The sequence below is a fragment of the Eretmochelys imbricata genome, chromosome 3, assembly GCF_965152235.1.
Source record: "Eretmochelys imbricata isolate rEreImb1 chromosome 3, rEreImb1.hap1, whole genome shotgun sequence".
Lineage (NCBI taxonomy): Eukaryota > Metazoa > Chordata > Testudines > Cheloniidae > Eretmochelys > Eretmochelys imbricata.
This window is the reverse complement of record NC_135574.1, coordinates 146639939-146658701: the sequence shown is the minus strand read 5'-3', so window position 1 is coordinate 146658701 and position 18763 is coordinate 146639939. Positions and strand designations below refer to the sequence as shown.

Sequence of the window (18763 nt, the reverse complement as noted above, 5' to 3'; positions counted from 1 at the left end):
AAACACTATAGAATTTAGTGGATGGATCCAATGCTGGAGCCGCCCAATGGCAGTGGAGATCACTCACCAATTCACAGGATTGGGCCCAATATAATTGTATGTTCAATCTCACCATTGTATTTTAAAAGTTTTTGCTATTCATATGGTAATTTTGCAAGGGCCCCAAACTACTATTTGGTATTCTGACATCACTGTCATGCCTTGATCCTACAGCTGGTTCAAACCCCAAGAAATAACCTTTCATTACCAGAAAAAGAGTTCATCCTGTAAAATAGTGAATTTTAAATTCCCTATACCTTTTTTGGCAAGGACAAAATCTATACATGCCAGTGCATGTCTAAGTGGGAGAGAAAAATGTCTTTACCACTGTTGAAAATATCTTAGGCTTCCACAGTTACAGCAAAAAATCTTCAGCTAACAAATAAACTCAATGTCTTAAAAACCAATGGTATTTTCTTTATGTTTAGTTCCAACACTATTAGTCTGCTTTGCTCAGCATCAATATTCACTTCAAAATTCAATTTAAAAATAATGCCCTCCTTTTGCAATGTAACCCAGCATGTCTTTGGAATTGAACACCATGTACCGAACATTTCTGGTTCAGGTTAATAAGATACTCTGTGAGGAGGAGCAGTAGAAAATTGCTCAGTGTCTCTCACAAAGTTGTACAAAACCAGAAGAATTCACATTTCAAACTCAAATGAGCTTTGTTAAATAAGAGACAAGACAGGCATAATGCCTGCAAATCAATTTGTGACATGTTAACAGTAGCATACCACTGAAACATTTTTTTTTGTTTCCAAGCAGATAGAATGTAATCAGGATTACAGAGCTTTAACCAACAGAGCACACACCAACAAGAGAGAATTGTTAGATCAACATAAATTTAAGAAGTGCCTTTCTACTCTCTGCAGCTACAAAAACACCTGACAGGCACCATGCTGCAAACCGTGACACATCTTCAAAACTCTTCTGACAAGTGAATGGTATTATATGTGAACATAATCAAATAATTTGAAACTTACCTTGTTCTATACAACTCTGGGCAAGAGCAAAGAGCTCAGGCGATCGCTCCTCTAGTAACTGCTGGTGAATATTCACATATCGCAAAGTCCACCAAGGCATTGTCTAAAAGGGAGAATAAGGATATTTTAAATGAATGATAAATACAACTGATTTTCTTTTATAAACAGATTTTAAAAATATAATTTCAAAAACACAAATACAGTCGCTTTATAAAAATTCAATACCAAATCTGATCTATTTGAGATTAGATTAAGGTAGGAAGTTTCCTAAAGTGTAGATTCAAATTATATCAAGGCTGAATAAATCTTGAAAGAGTCAAAAGAAATAAATTAACAACAAAACCTTACTATATAGATGGGTGCTCAGTCACTTAACAGTTAATATTTTTTCCCCTCTTGTATTCCCCTCAGATGATGGCTTCAATCAACAATGCTCCTTTCCAAACATCCCATCCTTTCTTCTGAAAAGGGGAGTGCTAAAAGTCTGAAGCTGTCTCACAAATAAGACAATTATTACTGTATCTTTATGACAGATTTCTAGTTCAATACAAATGCCGCACAGCTTTCCGATATAAAATGGAGAAAAGGTGTCACCCAATAAAAAGGGAGAATTCAATTAGTTGTGATTTGAATTCCCTACAGCCTTGCCTCACTTTCTCCTTGCTATTTTAAGGGTTGTAGTTTAAAATTTCAACCATTTGTCTCTTCGGATTCAGCTCTGCACTGAGGGGTTGAAGACTGGTAGTGAAGGTTTTTCTTCTTCTACATGTTAGAATTTAAAGTACACCTTATCAAGATATCAATTCCTTGACTCAAGGAACATGCACATCGCTCAACATATGTAAAGGAACTGTCAGATTCAGACATTTTAGGATCTCATATTAAGATCTGTCTTCGTGTCTGGTTTAAGTTTTCCCCAAGAATGTGCTCACCACAACCTTCATGTGGGGAGAGAGAAGGGAGGACTGTGCCTGGCCAACTGGAAGAAAAGGGGTGTTGCCCCTTTAAGGGCTCCCTTTAACAGGTGGAGAGAAGGGGGAAGTTTACGTGGATGGGAAGGACAGGCACGAAGAAGTTGGTGCCAGATCAGGAGAAGGTCACTGCATTGCCCCTTCCTGCTGACCATAAGAGTAAATGTCAATTTCAGCTGACACAAAATATCAAATGGTAATGATCAGTGTGCTTACAACAGTGGTTCTGAAACTTTTTTTTACTGGTGACCCCTTTCACATAGCAAGCCTCTGAGTGCGACCCCCACCCCCTTATAAATTAAAAACACAGACAATTCAGGAAGTTTTTGGAAAATGTAGGGGACAATTTCCTGGTGCAAGTGCTGGAGGAACCAAATAGGGGCAGAGTTCTTCTTGACCTGCTGCTCACGAACAGGGAAGAATTAGTAGGGGAAGCAAAAGTGGATGGGAACCTGGGAGGCAGTGACCATGAGATGGTCAAGTTCAGGATCCTGACACAGGGAAGGAAGGAGAGCAGCAGAATATGGATCCTGGACTTCAGAAAAAACAGACTTTGACTCCCTCAGGGAACTGATGGGCAGGATCCCCTGGGAGAATAACATGAGGAGGAAAGGAGTCCAGGAGACCTGGCTGTATTTTAAAGAATCCTTATTGAGGTTGCAGGAACAAACCATCCCGATGTGTAGAAAGAATAGCAAATATGGCAGATGACCAACTTGGCTTAACAGTGAAATCCTTGCTGAACTTAAACACAAAAAAGAAGCTTACAAGAAGTGGAAGACTGGACAAATGACCAGGGAGGAGTATAAAAATATTGCTTAGGCAAGAGGAGTGAAATCAGGAAGGCCAAATCACACTTGGAGTTGCAACTAGCAAGGGATGTTAAGAGTAACAAGAAGGGTTTCTACAGGTATGCTAGCAACAAGAAGGTGGTCAGAGAAAGTGTGGGCCCCTTACTGAATGGGGGAGGCAACCTAGTGACAGAGGATGTGGAAAAAGCCAATGTACTCAATGCTTTTTTTGTCTTGGTCTTCATGAACAAGGTCAGCTCCCAGACTACTGCACTGGGCAGCACAGCATGAGGAGGAGGTGACCAGCCCTCCGTGGGGAAAGAAGTGGTTCAGGACTATTTAGAAAAGCTGGACGAGCACAGGTTCATAGGGCCGGATGTACTGTATCCGAGGGTGCTAAAGGAGTTGGTGGATGTGATTACAGAGCCATTGGCCATTATCTTTGAAAACTCATGGTGATCGGGGGAGGTCCCGGATGACTCAAAAAAGGCTAATGTAGTGCCCATCTTTAAAAAAGGGAAGGAGGAGGATCTGGGGAACTACAGGCCAGTCAACCTCACCTCAGTCCCTAGAAAAATTATGGAGCAGGTCCTCAAGGAATCAATTTTGAAGCAGTTGGAGGAGAGGAAAGTGATCAGGAACAGTCAGCATGGGCAAGTCATGCCTGACTAACCTAATTTCCTTCTATGCCTAACTATCCCTATTTTATGGGTATCCCCATAAGATTCCCATAAGGGTATCTTATGGATATCCCTATCTTATGCCTTCTATCCCTAATTGCCTTCTATGCCACCCACTGGCTCTGTGGATGAGGGGAAAGCAGTGGACGACAAGCCCCTGGCTCCAGGGAAGGACACACTGCTGCCGAACAGTTCCTGGCCAGGCATGGCTCACACACACACCTGACTGGTGAGTAGGGCCAGTGACACTGGATCCTTGCAGACACAAGGTATAGGAAAGACCGGAGGAGTCCTGGCCTGGCAGAGCAGAAACCCCCCCCCCCGGCAGAACTGCAATGATTTGTCATCATCATCCCTGGCCGCGGAGGAGGCCACCCCTCTGCTGAATGGCTCCTTTTCCAGCAGGAGCCATTCAGCAATGGAGTGGATTCCCTCATAGCCAGAATCTTGTCCTCCTCCTCATGGCCCTAGCTAGGAAGGAGTGTGTGTGGGGGTCTGCTCTCCCAGGACCCCAGCCTTCCTCTTATCTTGTGCAAGGATTGGGTGTCACTGGTCACAATGCACTGCAGCCTCCCTCGCACCTTGTGCCCCAGTGTTTTGGGCCTTTTGGCTGCACAGGGAGCCCACTGCAGCCCCACTGTCAACACTGCCTTAACTCCAACCCTACCCCCCACCCCAACTGAAAAAAATGAAAATACTTACAAATAGAATTTTTTTTAAGTGGATAAAAATGGTTAAAATTAGAAAAAAAATAAAAATCAAATTCTGCCAAGCTTATCTATATGTTACATATATTGAAGAATTCTGAAGTCGGAGGCTAGGATCCCTACAGGAGCAGAATTAAGGTTGCTGACTGTGGTGTGCAATAGTGGTAAGGTGTGTCTGTGGGTGGAGGATTAGAGTGTATATATTGATTGTGGCTTAACTTTTAAATTTCCTTGTGTTTGTGATTTGGAGTCAGGTATGTATGTTGTGTGCATAGCATCTTTTTTTAAAAATAAAACTTGAGGGTTTTATACACACACAAACATACCACATACATACAAATTCAATTATGGTTTACCATTTATGTATGGCAGGAAGCAGTTCTCTCTCTCTAAGCTATCCAACTCTCACTGACTTCAACAGAGGCCTTTCCATTGACTTTAATAGAAGCAGGATGAGGCTTTAGGAGCTTTTTGGAAGCTACAGTAAGGAAGCATGAATGGCTTTCTTTATAATAAAAAATATCTGACAATGATGAAGTGTTTGTTTTTGAAACCTAATTGAGGAAAACAAAATTGTAATACTAGGGATGGAAAAGGTTCTACAGCTGTCTCAGACCATAGCTCAAAGGAGAATTATAATTGATTAAAGTTATGCACATACAAGCAATATAAAAATCTACCGCAATTTAACTTACCCCACTCTGCTCGCACTGGGAGAAAGTGCATGCTAGAGTTCACAAGTAGTGTAATTTTGTCAATAAGATATAACACTAAGGTTACTATCCATAAATATACTATGACTCTCTATACAAAATGACACTAAGCCCTTAATGCTTACCAGATTTGTTAATTCCAGTTATTTCACTGTGTGTGTGTGTGTAAACAAGTGTTAAAATATGCTACTGTCTATAAATGCCAAGAAAGTATCTTATATATACACACACTTCTGTTCTTCAGGTAAGTGTACATCAACCTAAAGGACTGCACACACAGCATCTAGGGGAAAAATCTAAACCAATTTACACGCAGTTGACTATAATCTGCCTAGAGAGGAGCTATCAAAACAGATAAAATATTGTCTATTTTAAACTGCAATGAAATATGACTTGTGATATCAAGCTGAAGAAAGCAGTGGCTCACAAACAGGAAACCTTGTAGAAGAGGTCAAATCCTTTTCTTCCTCCCCACCATCACTTTGTTTAGAAACCCAAAGGCAATTTAAACATGACTGTGTTAGGAAATGAATACTATTCTATTCACAACCCTGTAGCTGAGGATATATCTGGGGTTTATAAGATCAGTGATAAAAATTTCCTCCGGCCTACAGCTTGCCACACAAATGTATCAAAGTAGAAAAGAATATTTTTGGAAAAATTTCAGTTAAGTCAGTTGAGCTCTGCATGGAACTTATTTTATTAAGTTTAATTTTGTGGGGATGGTTTCAGGATTTTCTTTTGAATGATTTTAAAATTTTTCAAGTATTTAGTCTTTCATGTGGAATAGTATTTGTGAAAAACAGGGCTATATTAATGTTTTAAAAAGGTAGATCTCTCAGAATTTTATCCAATTCTAAGCTCATTTACATGAATATTACAGAACTGAAATATTGAGAGTTTTTTGTTGGATTTGAACTTACATGAGAAAGAATGGCTGGGTCACATTAGGAAACTTACAGAAAATGAAAAGGAGTACTTGTGGCACCTTAGAGACTAACCAATTTATCTGAGCATAAGCTTTCGTGAGCTACAGCTCACTTCATCGGATGCATACTGTGGAAAATACAGAAGATGTTTGTTTTTATACACACAAATCATGAAAAAATGGGTGTTTATCACTACAAAAGGTTTTCTCTCCCCCCACAAACCCACTCTCCTGCTGGCGATAGCTTATGTAAAGTGATCACTCTCCTTACAATGTGTATGATTGGAAATGGCCCACCTTGATTATCATACACATTGTAAGGAGAGTGATCACTTTACATAAGCTATCGCCAGCAGGAGAGTGGGTTTGTGGGGGGAGAGAAAACCTTTTGTAGTGATAAACACCCATTTTTTCATGATTTCTGTGTATAAAAACAAACATCTTCTGTATTTTCCACAGTATGCATCCGATGAAGTGAGCTGTAGCTCACGAAAGCTTATGCTCAAATAAATTGGTTAGTCTCTAAGGTGCCACAAGCACTCCTTTTCTTTTTGCAAATACAGACTAACACGGCTGTTACTCTGAAACTTGCAGAAAATGGTTTTCAGCAGCTGTTGCTCCTGAACTAGCATTAAAACTTGGTGTTATCACTTTTAATAGTGTAAACAAGCCTTTGGACAGGAGGAGGTCCCTCACTATGCCTGTTTATACACCAGGTACATTTTCTCCCCTTCTGACTGACCTGATTGCTGGAGCTGATCAGCATTCATCTGGAGTGAGAGGGGAGAAACAAGGGAGAGCCTGGCTTCCAGAAGTACAAAACAACCAGGAACATCTCCCACACTGTTTAATTCAGCCCCCTATGAAGATGCAGCTGGAAGTAGGGGTTGCCTGCCCAAGCACCAAGATGGACTAAGGAAGCCTTTTGACCTCCTCAACGGCAACGCACTGGAGCGAAGTCACTGCTGTTAAAGGCCTGCCCAGCTCCAGAATCACCCTCTGCCAATCAGACTGCTTCTAAGCTAAAGCAAAGGAGGAAAATAGTCAGAAAACTTTATTTTAAGGAGGAACTCAGTGAAACCTCTCTGTCTTTCATGTGAAATCAGAAACGGGGGGGCCGATAGGGATAGGGTCCACATTATTGTTTAGTACTCCTAATGTGTTGGCATGTTGGGGATCTAGCTGACAATCCAGAACTAAAGGAGAGGAATCTCTTAGCTCCACTTCCATGCATGGGAATAAGGCAGATAAACCCATCCTGTCTAGAATGGGAGCAGCAGGCATCCAGGCCAAAGAATAGTGCTGCAGTGTCTTACAAAGATTAACAGTTTTTAAATAACTTTATAGTATGTAAAAGTTTGTGAAATAGAAAGGTTACAGTATGTAAAAACAAGATTGTCCCAACTGTACGTACTACCGTTCATTTACACTCATGTTATTCTAATTATACATGTAAGAAAAACAGCAAATTCTAACACTGAAATTATCTTCATGAAATAGAGGTGCCTTCATCCCTCACAAGGGAAAAAGCCCTAGTAGACATTTCTCTGGCTTAGCTATTAGAAATTCAATTTACATAACTTATCTTTTAGAAAAGATAACACTTTATTTTAATTCCCTCACTACTGTAGTCACTGCTTTGTTGTGTAGAACTGTTCCTTTAGAGTAAGACATCTCTGAAAGCAGAACAGGATAAAAAAAGGAAGACAAAAAGAAATGGAAGAGAAAGAAAACAGTCAACAAGACAGAATGAGATAGTGGAAGAAAAATGAGAACCAATCCATGGTTGGCAACCACAATAACTATTTCCACATATTTCATACCTGAATAGCGGCAAGTTTATGTCTTGAATGCACAAGAATCACTCTGGCTAACACCAGCAAGATAGGAAGGGAAGTCAGATTATAGACTGATTCACCATCCAGAACCAGCATACTCAGAACAGCTGTACACAATGCTTTGGGCTGAAAGAAGAAAGAATAATAATATCAGCACCAGACAATATTAAAGCACTTAACTAGCAAATAATGTATTGCAGGGCTTCAAAAAGATTACCCAACACCTCACCAGAGGATAAAGTCTGCTCAACAAGCCGACTGGTACCCTCAAGCCACAACCCCACCACAAGGCCTGCCCCTTCTTGCTTCATCTCCTGCAGGTGGGGTATCCCTGCTAGATTGGGCTTAAAGACCCCAGTTCCCTGCTGGGTAAAACCTGCATCTCCAGTTAACAGCAGCCCCAGCACATAAATCGCATGTCAATTAATGATGCTGCCCACTAAACAAATTAACCAAAGCTGCCTCAAATAATTTAATGAAGTCACCTTATAGCCACCCAAAAAAGTCAATTTAGTGTATCCTTCCATTGTCCAAATAAATTAATGCTGGGTGTTCCTCTAATAGTCAGTTAGTGCATGCTATCTCCTCCCTCCCCCAGCACAGAGTCCTCTGACGGGGATAGTGTCAGCACAGTTCCCCCATGCACATGAAGAACCCTCTGCTTGAGAAATTATGCCCCATGGCTCCCACGAAAGGGACTGCCCTCCAGAATGTCTCCTCTGCTTAATGGGGTACGGGTGCCAGCCCCCACAGTGCACCCTGCTCTTAGCCATAGAGTCCATGCATCCCTCCAACTATTTTAACTGTAATGACAGCCTTCTCCCTTTACAAAGGCAGCTGAAGGCGTTTGTCTTCATGTTACTCCATGTCACTTAGCAAACAAAAGTTATGTACTTTTTTTCAAAAGCAACAGCTTAGATTCTCCAGAGATTGAAGGCACTCACCTGAGAAAGATTCTTAGTCATCTTGGGTGAGTGGGGATTGTTCAAGCCCTGATGTAATATTAGCTGAGCAGTATATATATTTGGCTGTTTAAATATTAATTTGTTCCCAAATGAAGTAAGGTTACCTGCATCTAAACAATATTCAGCACCTTGACTGCCAATTTACAGGTCAAGAAAAAACTTGCTAAGTGAAGTTGCTCCTGTAGTTCACTTTTTAGTGGAGGCAAATCTTTGCCAAAGTAAAGCTGGCTTTTTTTCCCTACCTGATTTTTCTGGGTAGTACTGTAATTCATTTATATATATTTAGACCTTTCAGCCTTGTATCCTGCAGCCAATGCTGTAGGATATCAAACTGTTTGATACCGAGAGGAATTTTTACTTGACATCAGCATAGTGGCTTCAATTCCATTCATGAAAATGAAGTCTGATGGTCTGAAGAAGCACTTGTGAGTAAAACAGTAAAGGAAATAAATTGTTTAAAAGCTGTACCAAAAACCCAACCCCAGGCCCACTCAAAGGAAGAATTTTACCAACATCTGTAACTGATCTGATTTTATGAAAAAAGTAATATGCTAAAGCAGAGGTCCCCAAACTTTGGGGCATGCTCCTGTAGGGGGGCACAGAGGATCATTCAGGGGGCGCAGCTGAGGCCCCGGGCCAACCCCCCATGAGGGGTAGGGAGGGAGTGCCACCCAGCTCCGCTCCAATCCCTGTCTGCCAGCCCCGGGTTCGGGGCTCTGGCTGCCGGCGCTGCTCCCGCCCCCCAGCTGTGGCGCCATTCTCTGACCCCTTACCTCTGTCCACGCTCCCCTCCCCATGAAGCCTTGGCCCTGTTCCTGGCCCCAGTTGAGGGACAGGGATAAGGGGGGAGTGCAACCCTTAAAAGTTTGGGGACCACTGTGCTAAAGAGTAGCATCAGGGATTCATTTGGAAAGTAATTTATGCATACATCAACAAATTCAGTGCTGATTTTAAACTGGCTTAGGTTTTTTTCTCACTTAAATAGCATATTTCCAGCAGGAGTGGGTTTCAGAACACACACCAAATATCACAAAAGCCGGTATAAGAACTGCAAGAGTCAACAACACTATGGATAGGACCTTACCAAATTCACAGTCCATTTTGGTCAATTTCAGTGTTGTAACTATAGGGGTCCTGTCCCAAAAAGGAGTTGGGGGGGACAAAAGGGGGGAAGCTATTGTAGGGGAAGTTGCGGTACTGGTACTCTTACTTCTGTGGTGCTGCTGGGGTCAGTGCTGCCTTCAGAGCTGGGCAGCTGGAGAGCGGTGGCTGCTAGCCAGGAGCCTAGCTCTGAAGGCAGAGCCACTGCCAGCAGCAGCGCAGAAGTAAGGATGGCGTGGTACGGTATTGCCACTCTTACTTCTGCGCTGCTGCCTGCAGAGCTGGGCCCTCAGTCAGCAGCTACCACTCTCTGGCTGCCCAGATCCAAAGGTAGCAACACAGAAGAGTGGCATGGTATGGTACTGCCACCCCAACTTCTCCGCTGCTGCTGGAGGACAGGGCAGGGGGGGCGTGCTGCCTTCAGAGCTGGGCACCTGGCTAACATCTGTCACATTCCGGCCACCCAGTTCTGAAGGCAGCACAGAAGTAAGGATACTTGACCCCTCCTAAAGTAACCTTGTGATCCCCCTGCAACTCCCTTTTAGTTCAGAATGCCCAAAACACTGGTCTCCGCCATGAAATCTGTATAGTATAGGGTAAAAGCACACAAAAGACCAGATTTCATGGCGGGGAGACCAAATTTCACGGTCTGTGGTATGTTCTTCATGGCTGTGAATTTGGCAGTGCCCTAACTATGGATAACAATCTACAGTAGATAGGACTAAGGAATATTAAACTTGCAGGCCACAGGGCATACGGCTGCAACTAACTGATGGAGGCTAGCAAGACCCCATAGCAGATTATTGTACAAATGGTCTTCTGCAGTGTTTCTTGCACTTCCTGTAAAGCATCTGGAACTGGCCACTGTTAAATGCAAGATACTAGACTAGATGAAACAAACAGTGGGCTGATGCCATCTGGTAATTCCTATCTCATGTCAGATCCTCACTAGTTCCCTTCCCCAGTCTTTGGAAAGGAAGCAAGCAAGCACACACACACACCCCATCATCTCACACACAGAAAAAACTCTTGACTGAGTGACTTTGGGGGGCGGGGGGCAAGAGACAGTGTTAAATCCCTCCCAAATATTATAAGTACACTATGATTTTGGTTACAGAACTCAATGCAAAATAGTTTTATTTTATTTTTTTACTACTTAAAAAAAAATTGGGGCAGAAAACAATATGCAGAGGGAAAGCACAAGAGTGTGTTGGTGGGGGAAAAAAAGGGTGAGAGGGAGAAAGACACATGCTGCTCTTGCATGATGTCTTTTAGGTCTAATAAATCTAGACTATAGCCTTGAGGATTTTTACTTTCCAATAGACCCGCAATCAAAACCTAAAGGGACTGTACTGATGACAAGCAGTTTTCCTAGAATACAGAAACTGAAATACATACTGGAGAGATTACTTTTAGTGACTGCTCAAAGAACACTCTGCTAAGCACAAAACCTGTACTCACTTCCTACTGATAGCTCTATTCAATAATTTATGAACTCAGAAGTGGAACAACAAAGTATACTTCAGAAGGCATTTAAATATTATTTAAAAAAAGATCTCTGAAGCACAGCTGATTATGCATTCATTTCTACAAGCCTTAAATTAGTCTTTCCGTAACTAAGATCAGCTGCAGGCTGGACACTACTCCCCATGCCTATTGTAGTTCCTGAAAAAAAAAAAAAAAAGAAAAAGAAAAGTTAATTGTATTATAGCGCATGCTCCTTGCACTGTGCTCCTCTAGAGCCAAACAACCAGGGTCAGGGAGTCAGAACTGGAGTCTGGGTTACAGCCAGGGAACAGAGGGTAAGCTAAAATTGTACGCTGGTTTGCTGGGCTGCCTCGACCACTTCACATACGGAATTAATATTTTGTCATGTTTTGTAGGAGGCCTGGCTTCACTCTCTAGCTACCCAAGCCTTGTCTGCAACAATATTCTGCAGACAGCCCTCTAAGAAACTCCTTTCTCCTGTATATGCATAGCAAGAAGGGAGCTTGTAGCCAGCTTCAGCAGACCACCATGTCTTGCCTCCTGCAATGCTCTCAAGGCAGCCTGGCTCAACACCTGCTTCCCCACGTCTGCCTGAACAGTTGTTGTAACAGTTTCAGGGGTTCATCTTTCAGGACACTGGGTTCCATGAAATTCTCCAGGCAGCTCAGTTGGCTTGTCCATACTTCTGACTCCCTGCACTTTCTGGATAACTTAGACTAACACAAACCTGATGGATTCAAGAAATGAAGTGCCAATTTGAATGTGTGAGAATAGGGATTCTCAAAGCTTTTACGAAAGTCCCATTAGCTAAAAGAGTTTCTCGTTAATTTAAAAGTGGTCTAAAAAATTAACTGACAGGTGAAAGGTCAGCAGGAACTGTTGTTTGTTTTAAACATCCTAGGGCTTGTCTACAAGAATACTTGTTTCGTGGCAAGTGGAACTGTAAATCCAAGTGGCCGTATAGACCTTATTGCCACACACTAAAAGTTCTCCAGTGCTCTTTAATATACTTCCATTTCAAAGCAGGCTAGCACCAGGCTAGGCCAGGGTAGATTTACACCTCAGCTTGCTGCAAACTAAGTGTTCATCTAAGCCCCAGGGTGCTTAAAGTAAATAATTCCTGCTAGCCTTTCATCTATCAGCTAATTTTAACTAAATGAACTAACTGCTAATGTGGACTAAGGGCTAGTCTACACTGGAAGTGCTACAGTGGTGCAGCTGCACCAATGTAGCTGTGCCGCTGCAGCACATCTGGTGAAGATGCTCCATGCCGATGGGCAAGAGCTCTCCTGTCAGCATAATAAAAGGTTTCAGAGTAACAGCCGTGTTAGTCTGTATTCGCAAAAAGAAAAGGAGTCCTTGTGGCACCTTAGAGACTAACCAATTTATTTGAGCATGAGCTTTCGTGAGCTACAGCTCACTTCATCAGATGCATACCGTGGAAACTGCAGCAGACTTTATATATACACACAGAGCTCTGTGTGTATATATAAAGTCTGCTGCAGTTTCCACGGTATGCATCTGATGAAGTGAGCTGTAGCTCACGAAAGCTCATGCTCAAATAAATTGGTTAGTCTCTAAGGTGCCACAAGGACTCCTTTTCTTTTAGCATAATAAAACTAACTCTGCGAAAGGCGGTAGTTAGGTCGGTGGGAGAAGCTCTCCCGCCGACATAGCATTGTCCACACTGGTGCTTCGGTCGGTGTAACTTACATCACTCGGGGGGCGGCTTATTCACACCAGCGAGTAACAAATTACACAGATATAGTGCTTTTCTACACGCCAGGTTAAGTCTTCACAGGATCAGGGCCACAGATTGTAAACTTTTTACCACAGAGGCCACTTTGTTTTTTATTTAAAAAAAAAGGGGGGGGGGTGGTTGTGATCTTGCTTATAACCTGGGGTATTATTAGAATACAATTATTTTAAAAAAAAAATTTATCCTATTTACCAAGACAATATTAACTTTCCTTAAAGTAACCATAGCATCCTTACATATTAAATAATTCTCCCATAACCTGATCCCAGCAAGTTCAGTCCAAAAATTGAGATGTACTTTTTTTTTATTCAGAGCCATTATTTGTCAGCTTTCACCATTCCGCATACAAAACCTGAGGCAATGTCAGGTAGACTATTTAAGCAGTCAAGTTCCTTAATGGGTGCTGTGCATTCTGAGATCACTTCAGGGAAATAGAACACATACCTACTACTAAACTGTCAGCTGTTCCTCCATTTGGAAGTTATTACACTATCTCAATATCTATACTCATAAGCATCAAAGCATAATTCAATTCTGTTAAAGATCCCACATGAGTATTGTTGAATTTACCTATAGTTTAAGTGGGGATAGGATTAATTCAGAGGGGAAGAATAAATGTATACACCCTTACGAACACATTGCTCGTGCAAGGTGTCTATAAGGACCCTACATGTAGCTAATCTAAAAAACAGTATTCGCAATTTGTTCTTTCACCTGATTATATCCAGGGACAGAAATAATTATGGTCAGACCCAGTTATCAATGCACTCAGAGCACAATTATAATTAGAAATGCCTTCAGAGGTTGCTGCTGCCTAGGAGTAGGAGTGCGCGTCTGCTATCAACCCCGGAAGTGAAGCTGTACGAAGGAAGAGAGTAGGCAGAACAAACAAACCAAACGGCATAAAGTTAAGACCAGCTCATAAAGAACTTTGAAAACAAGAAGGGTAGTTTTGAACATGTTCCTGAAATGAAGGAGATGTAGAGGTGGGGAAAAGGAAGGCCTACTATGGTATTTAAGATAACATAACATAATTGTGTTTCTTTATTCTTGAAATAGGCAGCAGCTCATTTAAATATGGAAAGTTGGGACTTGAAGTGGTGTAGGAGAAGGCATTGCAGTAGTTATAGTGACAGGTGATGGAAGCATGGGCTAGGGTTTCTTAACACAGAGAAAATCAGCAGCATTCTTTATTGATCTCTTTTAGTTCGCATATGCAGGGTGGAGAAACAATGGATTCAGAGAGAGAAACAAAACGTCTCAACTGGACTTTTATTTTGTTAATTGATAGATAGAGTATTTCTTTTGTTTTTCCCCCATATTTCTTGATATAATCTATATCAGGACAAGTACTAATATGTTGATGGGTTAGATATTAAGGAAAGAATAGAAATCTGAAGTTTATGTTTTGTATTTAAACTGTCTAGGTTCCGGGAGTGGGAGACATGAACAGGGGTAAGGGGGCCGAGGCTGGGAGCGGGGCTGGCTGGCGCTGCCTCCCCATCCCCCATGGGGCTGGCCCAGAATCGAGCAATGCCCCCTTAGGGGGTGTGCCCCACATTTTGGAGACCTCTGTATTAGCTGATCTGTAATACAAATGCTGGACTTTATAATCCTTCCAAGAAAGTTAAAAAAGTACTCTATGAAGTGGACAAAGGCAAATCAATATTAGTTGCCGCTGGATGCTAAATCAGTTGTTAAAATCCATCTTACACAATAATGTCCATATATACTAATGCTTAGAATTTATATTAAGATATTAAATCAAGTTTACTGAAGATACAAAGTTTAAAAAAAAAGAGGAGTTTGTGCCTTCTTTGCTTCTTTTTGATATATAAAGGCAGCCTAAAAAAGTCTATCTTACAAATGGCAGAAATGTCAAAATAAATTAAATAGTTTTAAATCCTTTGAACATCCTTTCCTCTCTCAATGAGGTTTCACGTGCTCAGCTGCCAATATCATAATCCTCCTAATTTCATTGTGGACTCTTGAACCCCAAACAAGATCTGAACTTCTAATGTTAAATACAATCAGGAAATTTCAGGCTCTTTATATATTGGAGACCAGCAAACTGAAAACACCCAAACACACTCAATTTGGTTTTTTTGGTCAGGTCACCTTTAACATACTCCAAAATAATAGGTCTGCTTTTAATATGAAAAATACCATGCCTGAATTTAAATATACTTAGAAATATATACCTGCAGACTACACTATGACAGGCTAACCTCACCATTCAAAAGTAATTAGCTTCCCAGCAGAACATGAATTAAAGAATTATATTTTTAAATTACACAAAACATTGGATGCATATTTTTCTATTATAATATTTTCATCATGCTCATTAAATCATTTCCTTGATACTGTAGTTTTTAATCACAGTCACTTATATTGCTTTAAATCTTTTTCATAATAAAATTCTATATCCAAAGTAAGTCAGGTATGGATGTAAAATTAGCAGATAATACTTAAATAGAAATGGACCTTGTGGTGGTGAAGAGTCCAATTTGATAAATCACTCAATCCACTAATATCAGAGTTTCAATTAAGTCTAATTAAAACCATGGGTAACAGAGAGGATTTGTCAGAAGCAGAGATCATTCCTTCAGAAGATAAGGTTAATTCAATTTTATTCCAGGAGGTTCTCAATGCAGATATTCCATGCTTTAAATTCAGTGAAGTCTTTCTATTTGTTGTTTCATTATTTTCTCAAATAAGTAGCTTAGTACAGCGATTTTCAAACTTTTTCCTGGGAACCCAGTTGAAGAAAATTGTTCATGCCCGCGACCCAACAGAGCTGGGGATGAGGAATTTGGGGTGTGGGAGAGGCTCTGGGTTGGGGCAGGGGGTCGGGGTGCAGGAGGGGGTCAGGGCTCTGGGTTTGGGGCACGGGGTTGGGGTGCAGACTTACCTCCGGTGACTCCCAGTCAGCGGCGCAGCCGGGGTGCAGAGGCAGGCTTCCCACCTGTCCTGGCACCACGGACCGTGCTGTGCCCTGGAAGTGGCCAGCAACAAGTCCAGCTCCTAAGCAGAGGTGCGCAAGTGGCTTCACGCGACTCTCACCCGCAGGCACCGCCCGCCTCCTGGCCAATGGGAGTGCAGAGCTGGTGCTTGTGGCAGGGGCTGTGCGCGGAGTCCTGTGGCCCCACTGCCTAGAAGCAGGACCCGGTGCTGGCTGTTTCCGGGGCGCAGCGCAGCCGGAAAAGGTACGCACTAGACTGCCTTAGCTGGGCAGCACCACTGATGGGACTTAACGTCTTAGTCGGCGGTGCTGGCCAGAGCAAGGCAACCCACTGCCTTACATGTCACGACCCAGTACTGGGTTGTGACCCATGGTGTGAAAAAAACACTGGCTTAGTACATTTATCAGTACTTTCAAGCCATATGTTTTACTCTTAATGTTATTCTTGTACGGTTGTGGCTGCCTGAGTGTACACACTAACCATGATGTCTAGTTTTAGTTCCTTAGCGTCTCAACAAGTTGCTAAACATAAGCTTACAAAATGCACAGTTGCGGCAAAAGCACAAGCAGATATAATATTGTGCTATTACGGTAAAAACTCTGCTAACCCTCTCGGTTACTGAAAGGAATTAGGCCTTGGGGAGAAAAAGTTAGATCACCTACTGTCTAGAAGACAGTTCAAGATGGCAGTGGTTGGTGGGAGCTCTCCAGCTCCGTACAGGCTAAGCTAGAAGTCCAGCACGGATTCCCTTCCTGGCTTTTGGGTCGACTGTGTGCTGAGTTGCCTGACAGCATAAGGTCCCCAGACCATTTTTGGGGGAAGGGGAGAAAAGGCAATTTTTAACATTGTTTTTGACTAGTTAGGAGGCTGTCAGTAGTCAGCTTCTCCCTCTTTAGTCTGCCCAGCGCTCTACCCCCACCTTCATTCATTCTCACTCCACTCTAGTCACGTTGTTGAAGGAGGGAAAGGAGCAAATTTAAGCAAAAGCAAACACTTTGCCCCATCTCCAGTCAAGACCATGGGGAGCACTAAGATGTGGATCCTCTAGTCCCTCCCCTGAAGGCCACTGAGAGGGTGAAGAAGTTAGGTTTCTCTGTTGCTTTGATTCCAACATTCTAGGACAGAGTTAATACTAAAGAAACTATGCTGAACCACAGATACAAAAACACTCATCAGTGCTTGCTGCACTGCTCCTTTTTGCTGTGATCCTGCCAGGAGCAAGAGCTAAAAAGATGAGCAGCCAGCACTTGCCCATTCCTATTCACTAGGGACAGACACACACAATGACTCACTAGGGTAAGCGTTCATCACACACTAAGAATAGTATCTACAATTAAACTAGCTATGATACAACTATTCTTGTACAAAGTTCTGTTTTCTCTGTGCAAGAATTGATATCAAAGTGGTACAAAGAAGCTCCCTGATCTGTTTTAAGGAATGGTTACGTCAGCAGCTGCAAGAGCAGCAAAAAACTGATGATGATGATGTATACTTTTACTTGTCCACGATTTAACTAAAGGCATCAGCTATTGTATTCTTGTAAGTAGATATTTGCATCCGCTCTAACTTCTATTAGTACAGGAAAGGAGATATAGTGAAGTCTTGGTGAGAAAGCGGCAATTACACGTCAGTCTAACTACATACTTCTAAAACATAATACTTCAAAAAGTTATTACTTTGTTGTATATGAAGAAAAAGATTCCAAAGTAAATAGAATTATCCACCAGTTCTAACTTTGAAAATTCCTTTGCTATCTTATAGGAGTATCATGTGTCTCAGTAATATGAAAATGCTTAATGATAACCCTATTTATTAAGGGTTTGATCCAGAAAAGGTGTTGAGCATCCACAACTCGTATTGAAATCCACCTCAGCTATAGATGCTCAGCATGTTTTGGGAACATCAAGCCTGAAGCTTCCCTTCTATACGACAATCTTGTTGACAGTCCTTGAGAAATAGCTTCGTTAACCATTTTAATTGGATCAAAACATTGTAGGTTAAATACTCTCACAGCAATTATGAATATACAATATTGCAATTAAAGCCTCTGCCACATCCCAAATAAATTAGAGAGATGCCTTAAACCAGGGTGGCCAAACGCGGCTCGCGAGCTGCATGTGGCTCTTTTGCACTAAAAGTACGGCTCATGGAGCCCTCCATCCACCACCTACCAGACTAGGGCAGGGGGAACTTGGGGTGTCAGCCCCACAAGAGGTGCCTGCCAACGCTTGGGGCTTCAGCAGGAGTGGGGCTGGAGCTCTGAGAACTTCTGAAGATTATAGTATGTGGCTCGAAGAGTCAGTAAGTTTGGTCACCGCTGCCCTAGACACTGCCTCTAACTGTTCTGTTGATACTGATTTTTTTTTTTAAGGTACCATTTCGTTCTGCAGTCTGACCAGGTTGAGATGTTTGGAATAGAATATGACAAATTGGAAAGGGCTGGGGGGGAAATCCCTGTGATTCCAGAATCCTTGCTATTCTATGGTTTCAGAGTAGCAGCCATGTTAGTCTGTACCCGCAAAAAGAAAAGGAGTACTTGTGGCACCTTAGAGACTAACAAATTTATCTGAGCATAACCTTTCGAGAGCTACAGCTCACTTCATCGGATGCACGTAGTGCAAAATACAGTGCGGAGATTTTATAAAGAACTAGTCAGAGAACACTTCAATCTCTCTGGTCACTCAATTACAGACCTAAAAGTTGCAATTCTTCAACAAAAAAACAGATTCCAACAAGAGACTGCTGAATTGGAATTAATTTGCAAACTGGACACCATTACATTAGGCTTGAATAAAGACAGAGTTGATGTGTCATTACACAAAGTAAAACTATTT

General features: G+C 41.9%; 1 protein-coding gene across 2 annotated transcripts in view; it reads right to left on the bottom strand.

Moving 5' to 3' along the window:
- TTC27 (tetratricopeptide repeat domain 27) overlaps positions 1-18763 on the bottom strand; it is a 197549-nt gene that overhangs the window by 165254 nt on the left and 13532 nt on the right. For both annotated transcript variants that reach the window (XM_077813550.1, XM_077813549.1), the window contains exons 4-5: positions 7639-7779; positions 1026-1128 (exon numbers count right to left, since the gene is read on the bottom strand). In XM_077813550.1, coding sequence (XP_077669676.1) covers positions 1026-1128; positions 7639-7779 — 244 coding nt within the window. The remainder of the gene's footprint in view (positions 1-1025; positions 1129-7638; positions 7780-18763) is intronic.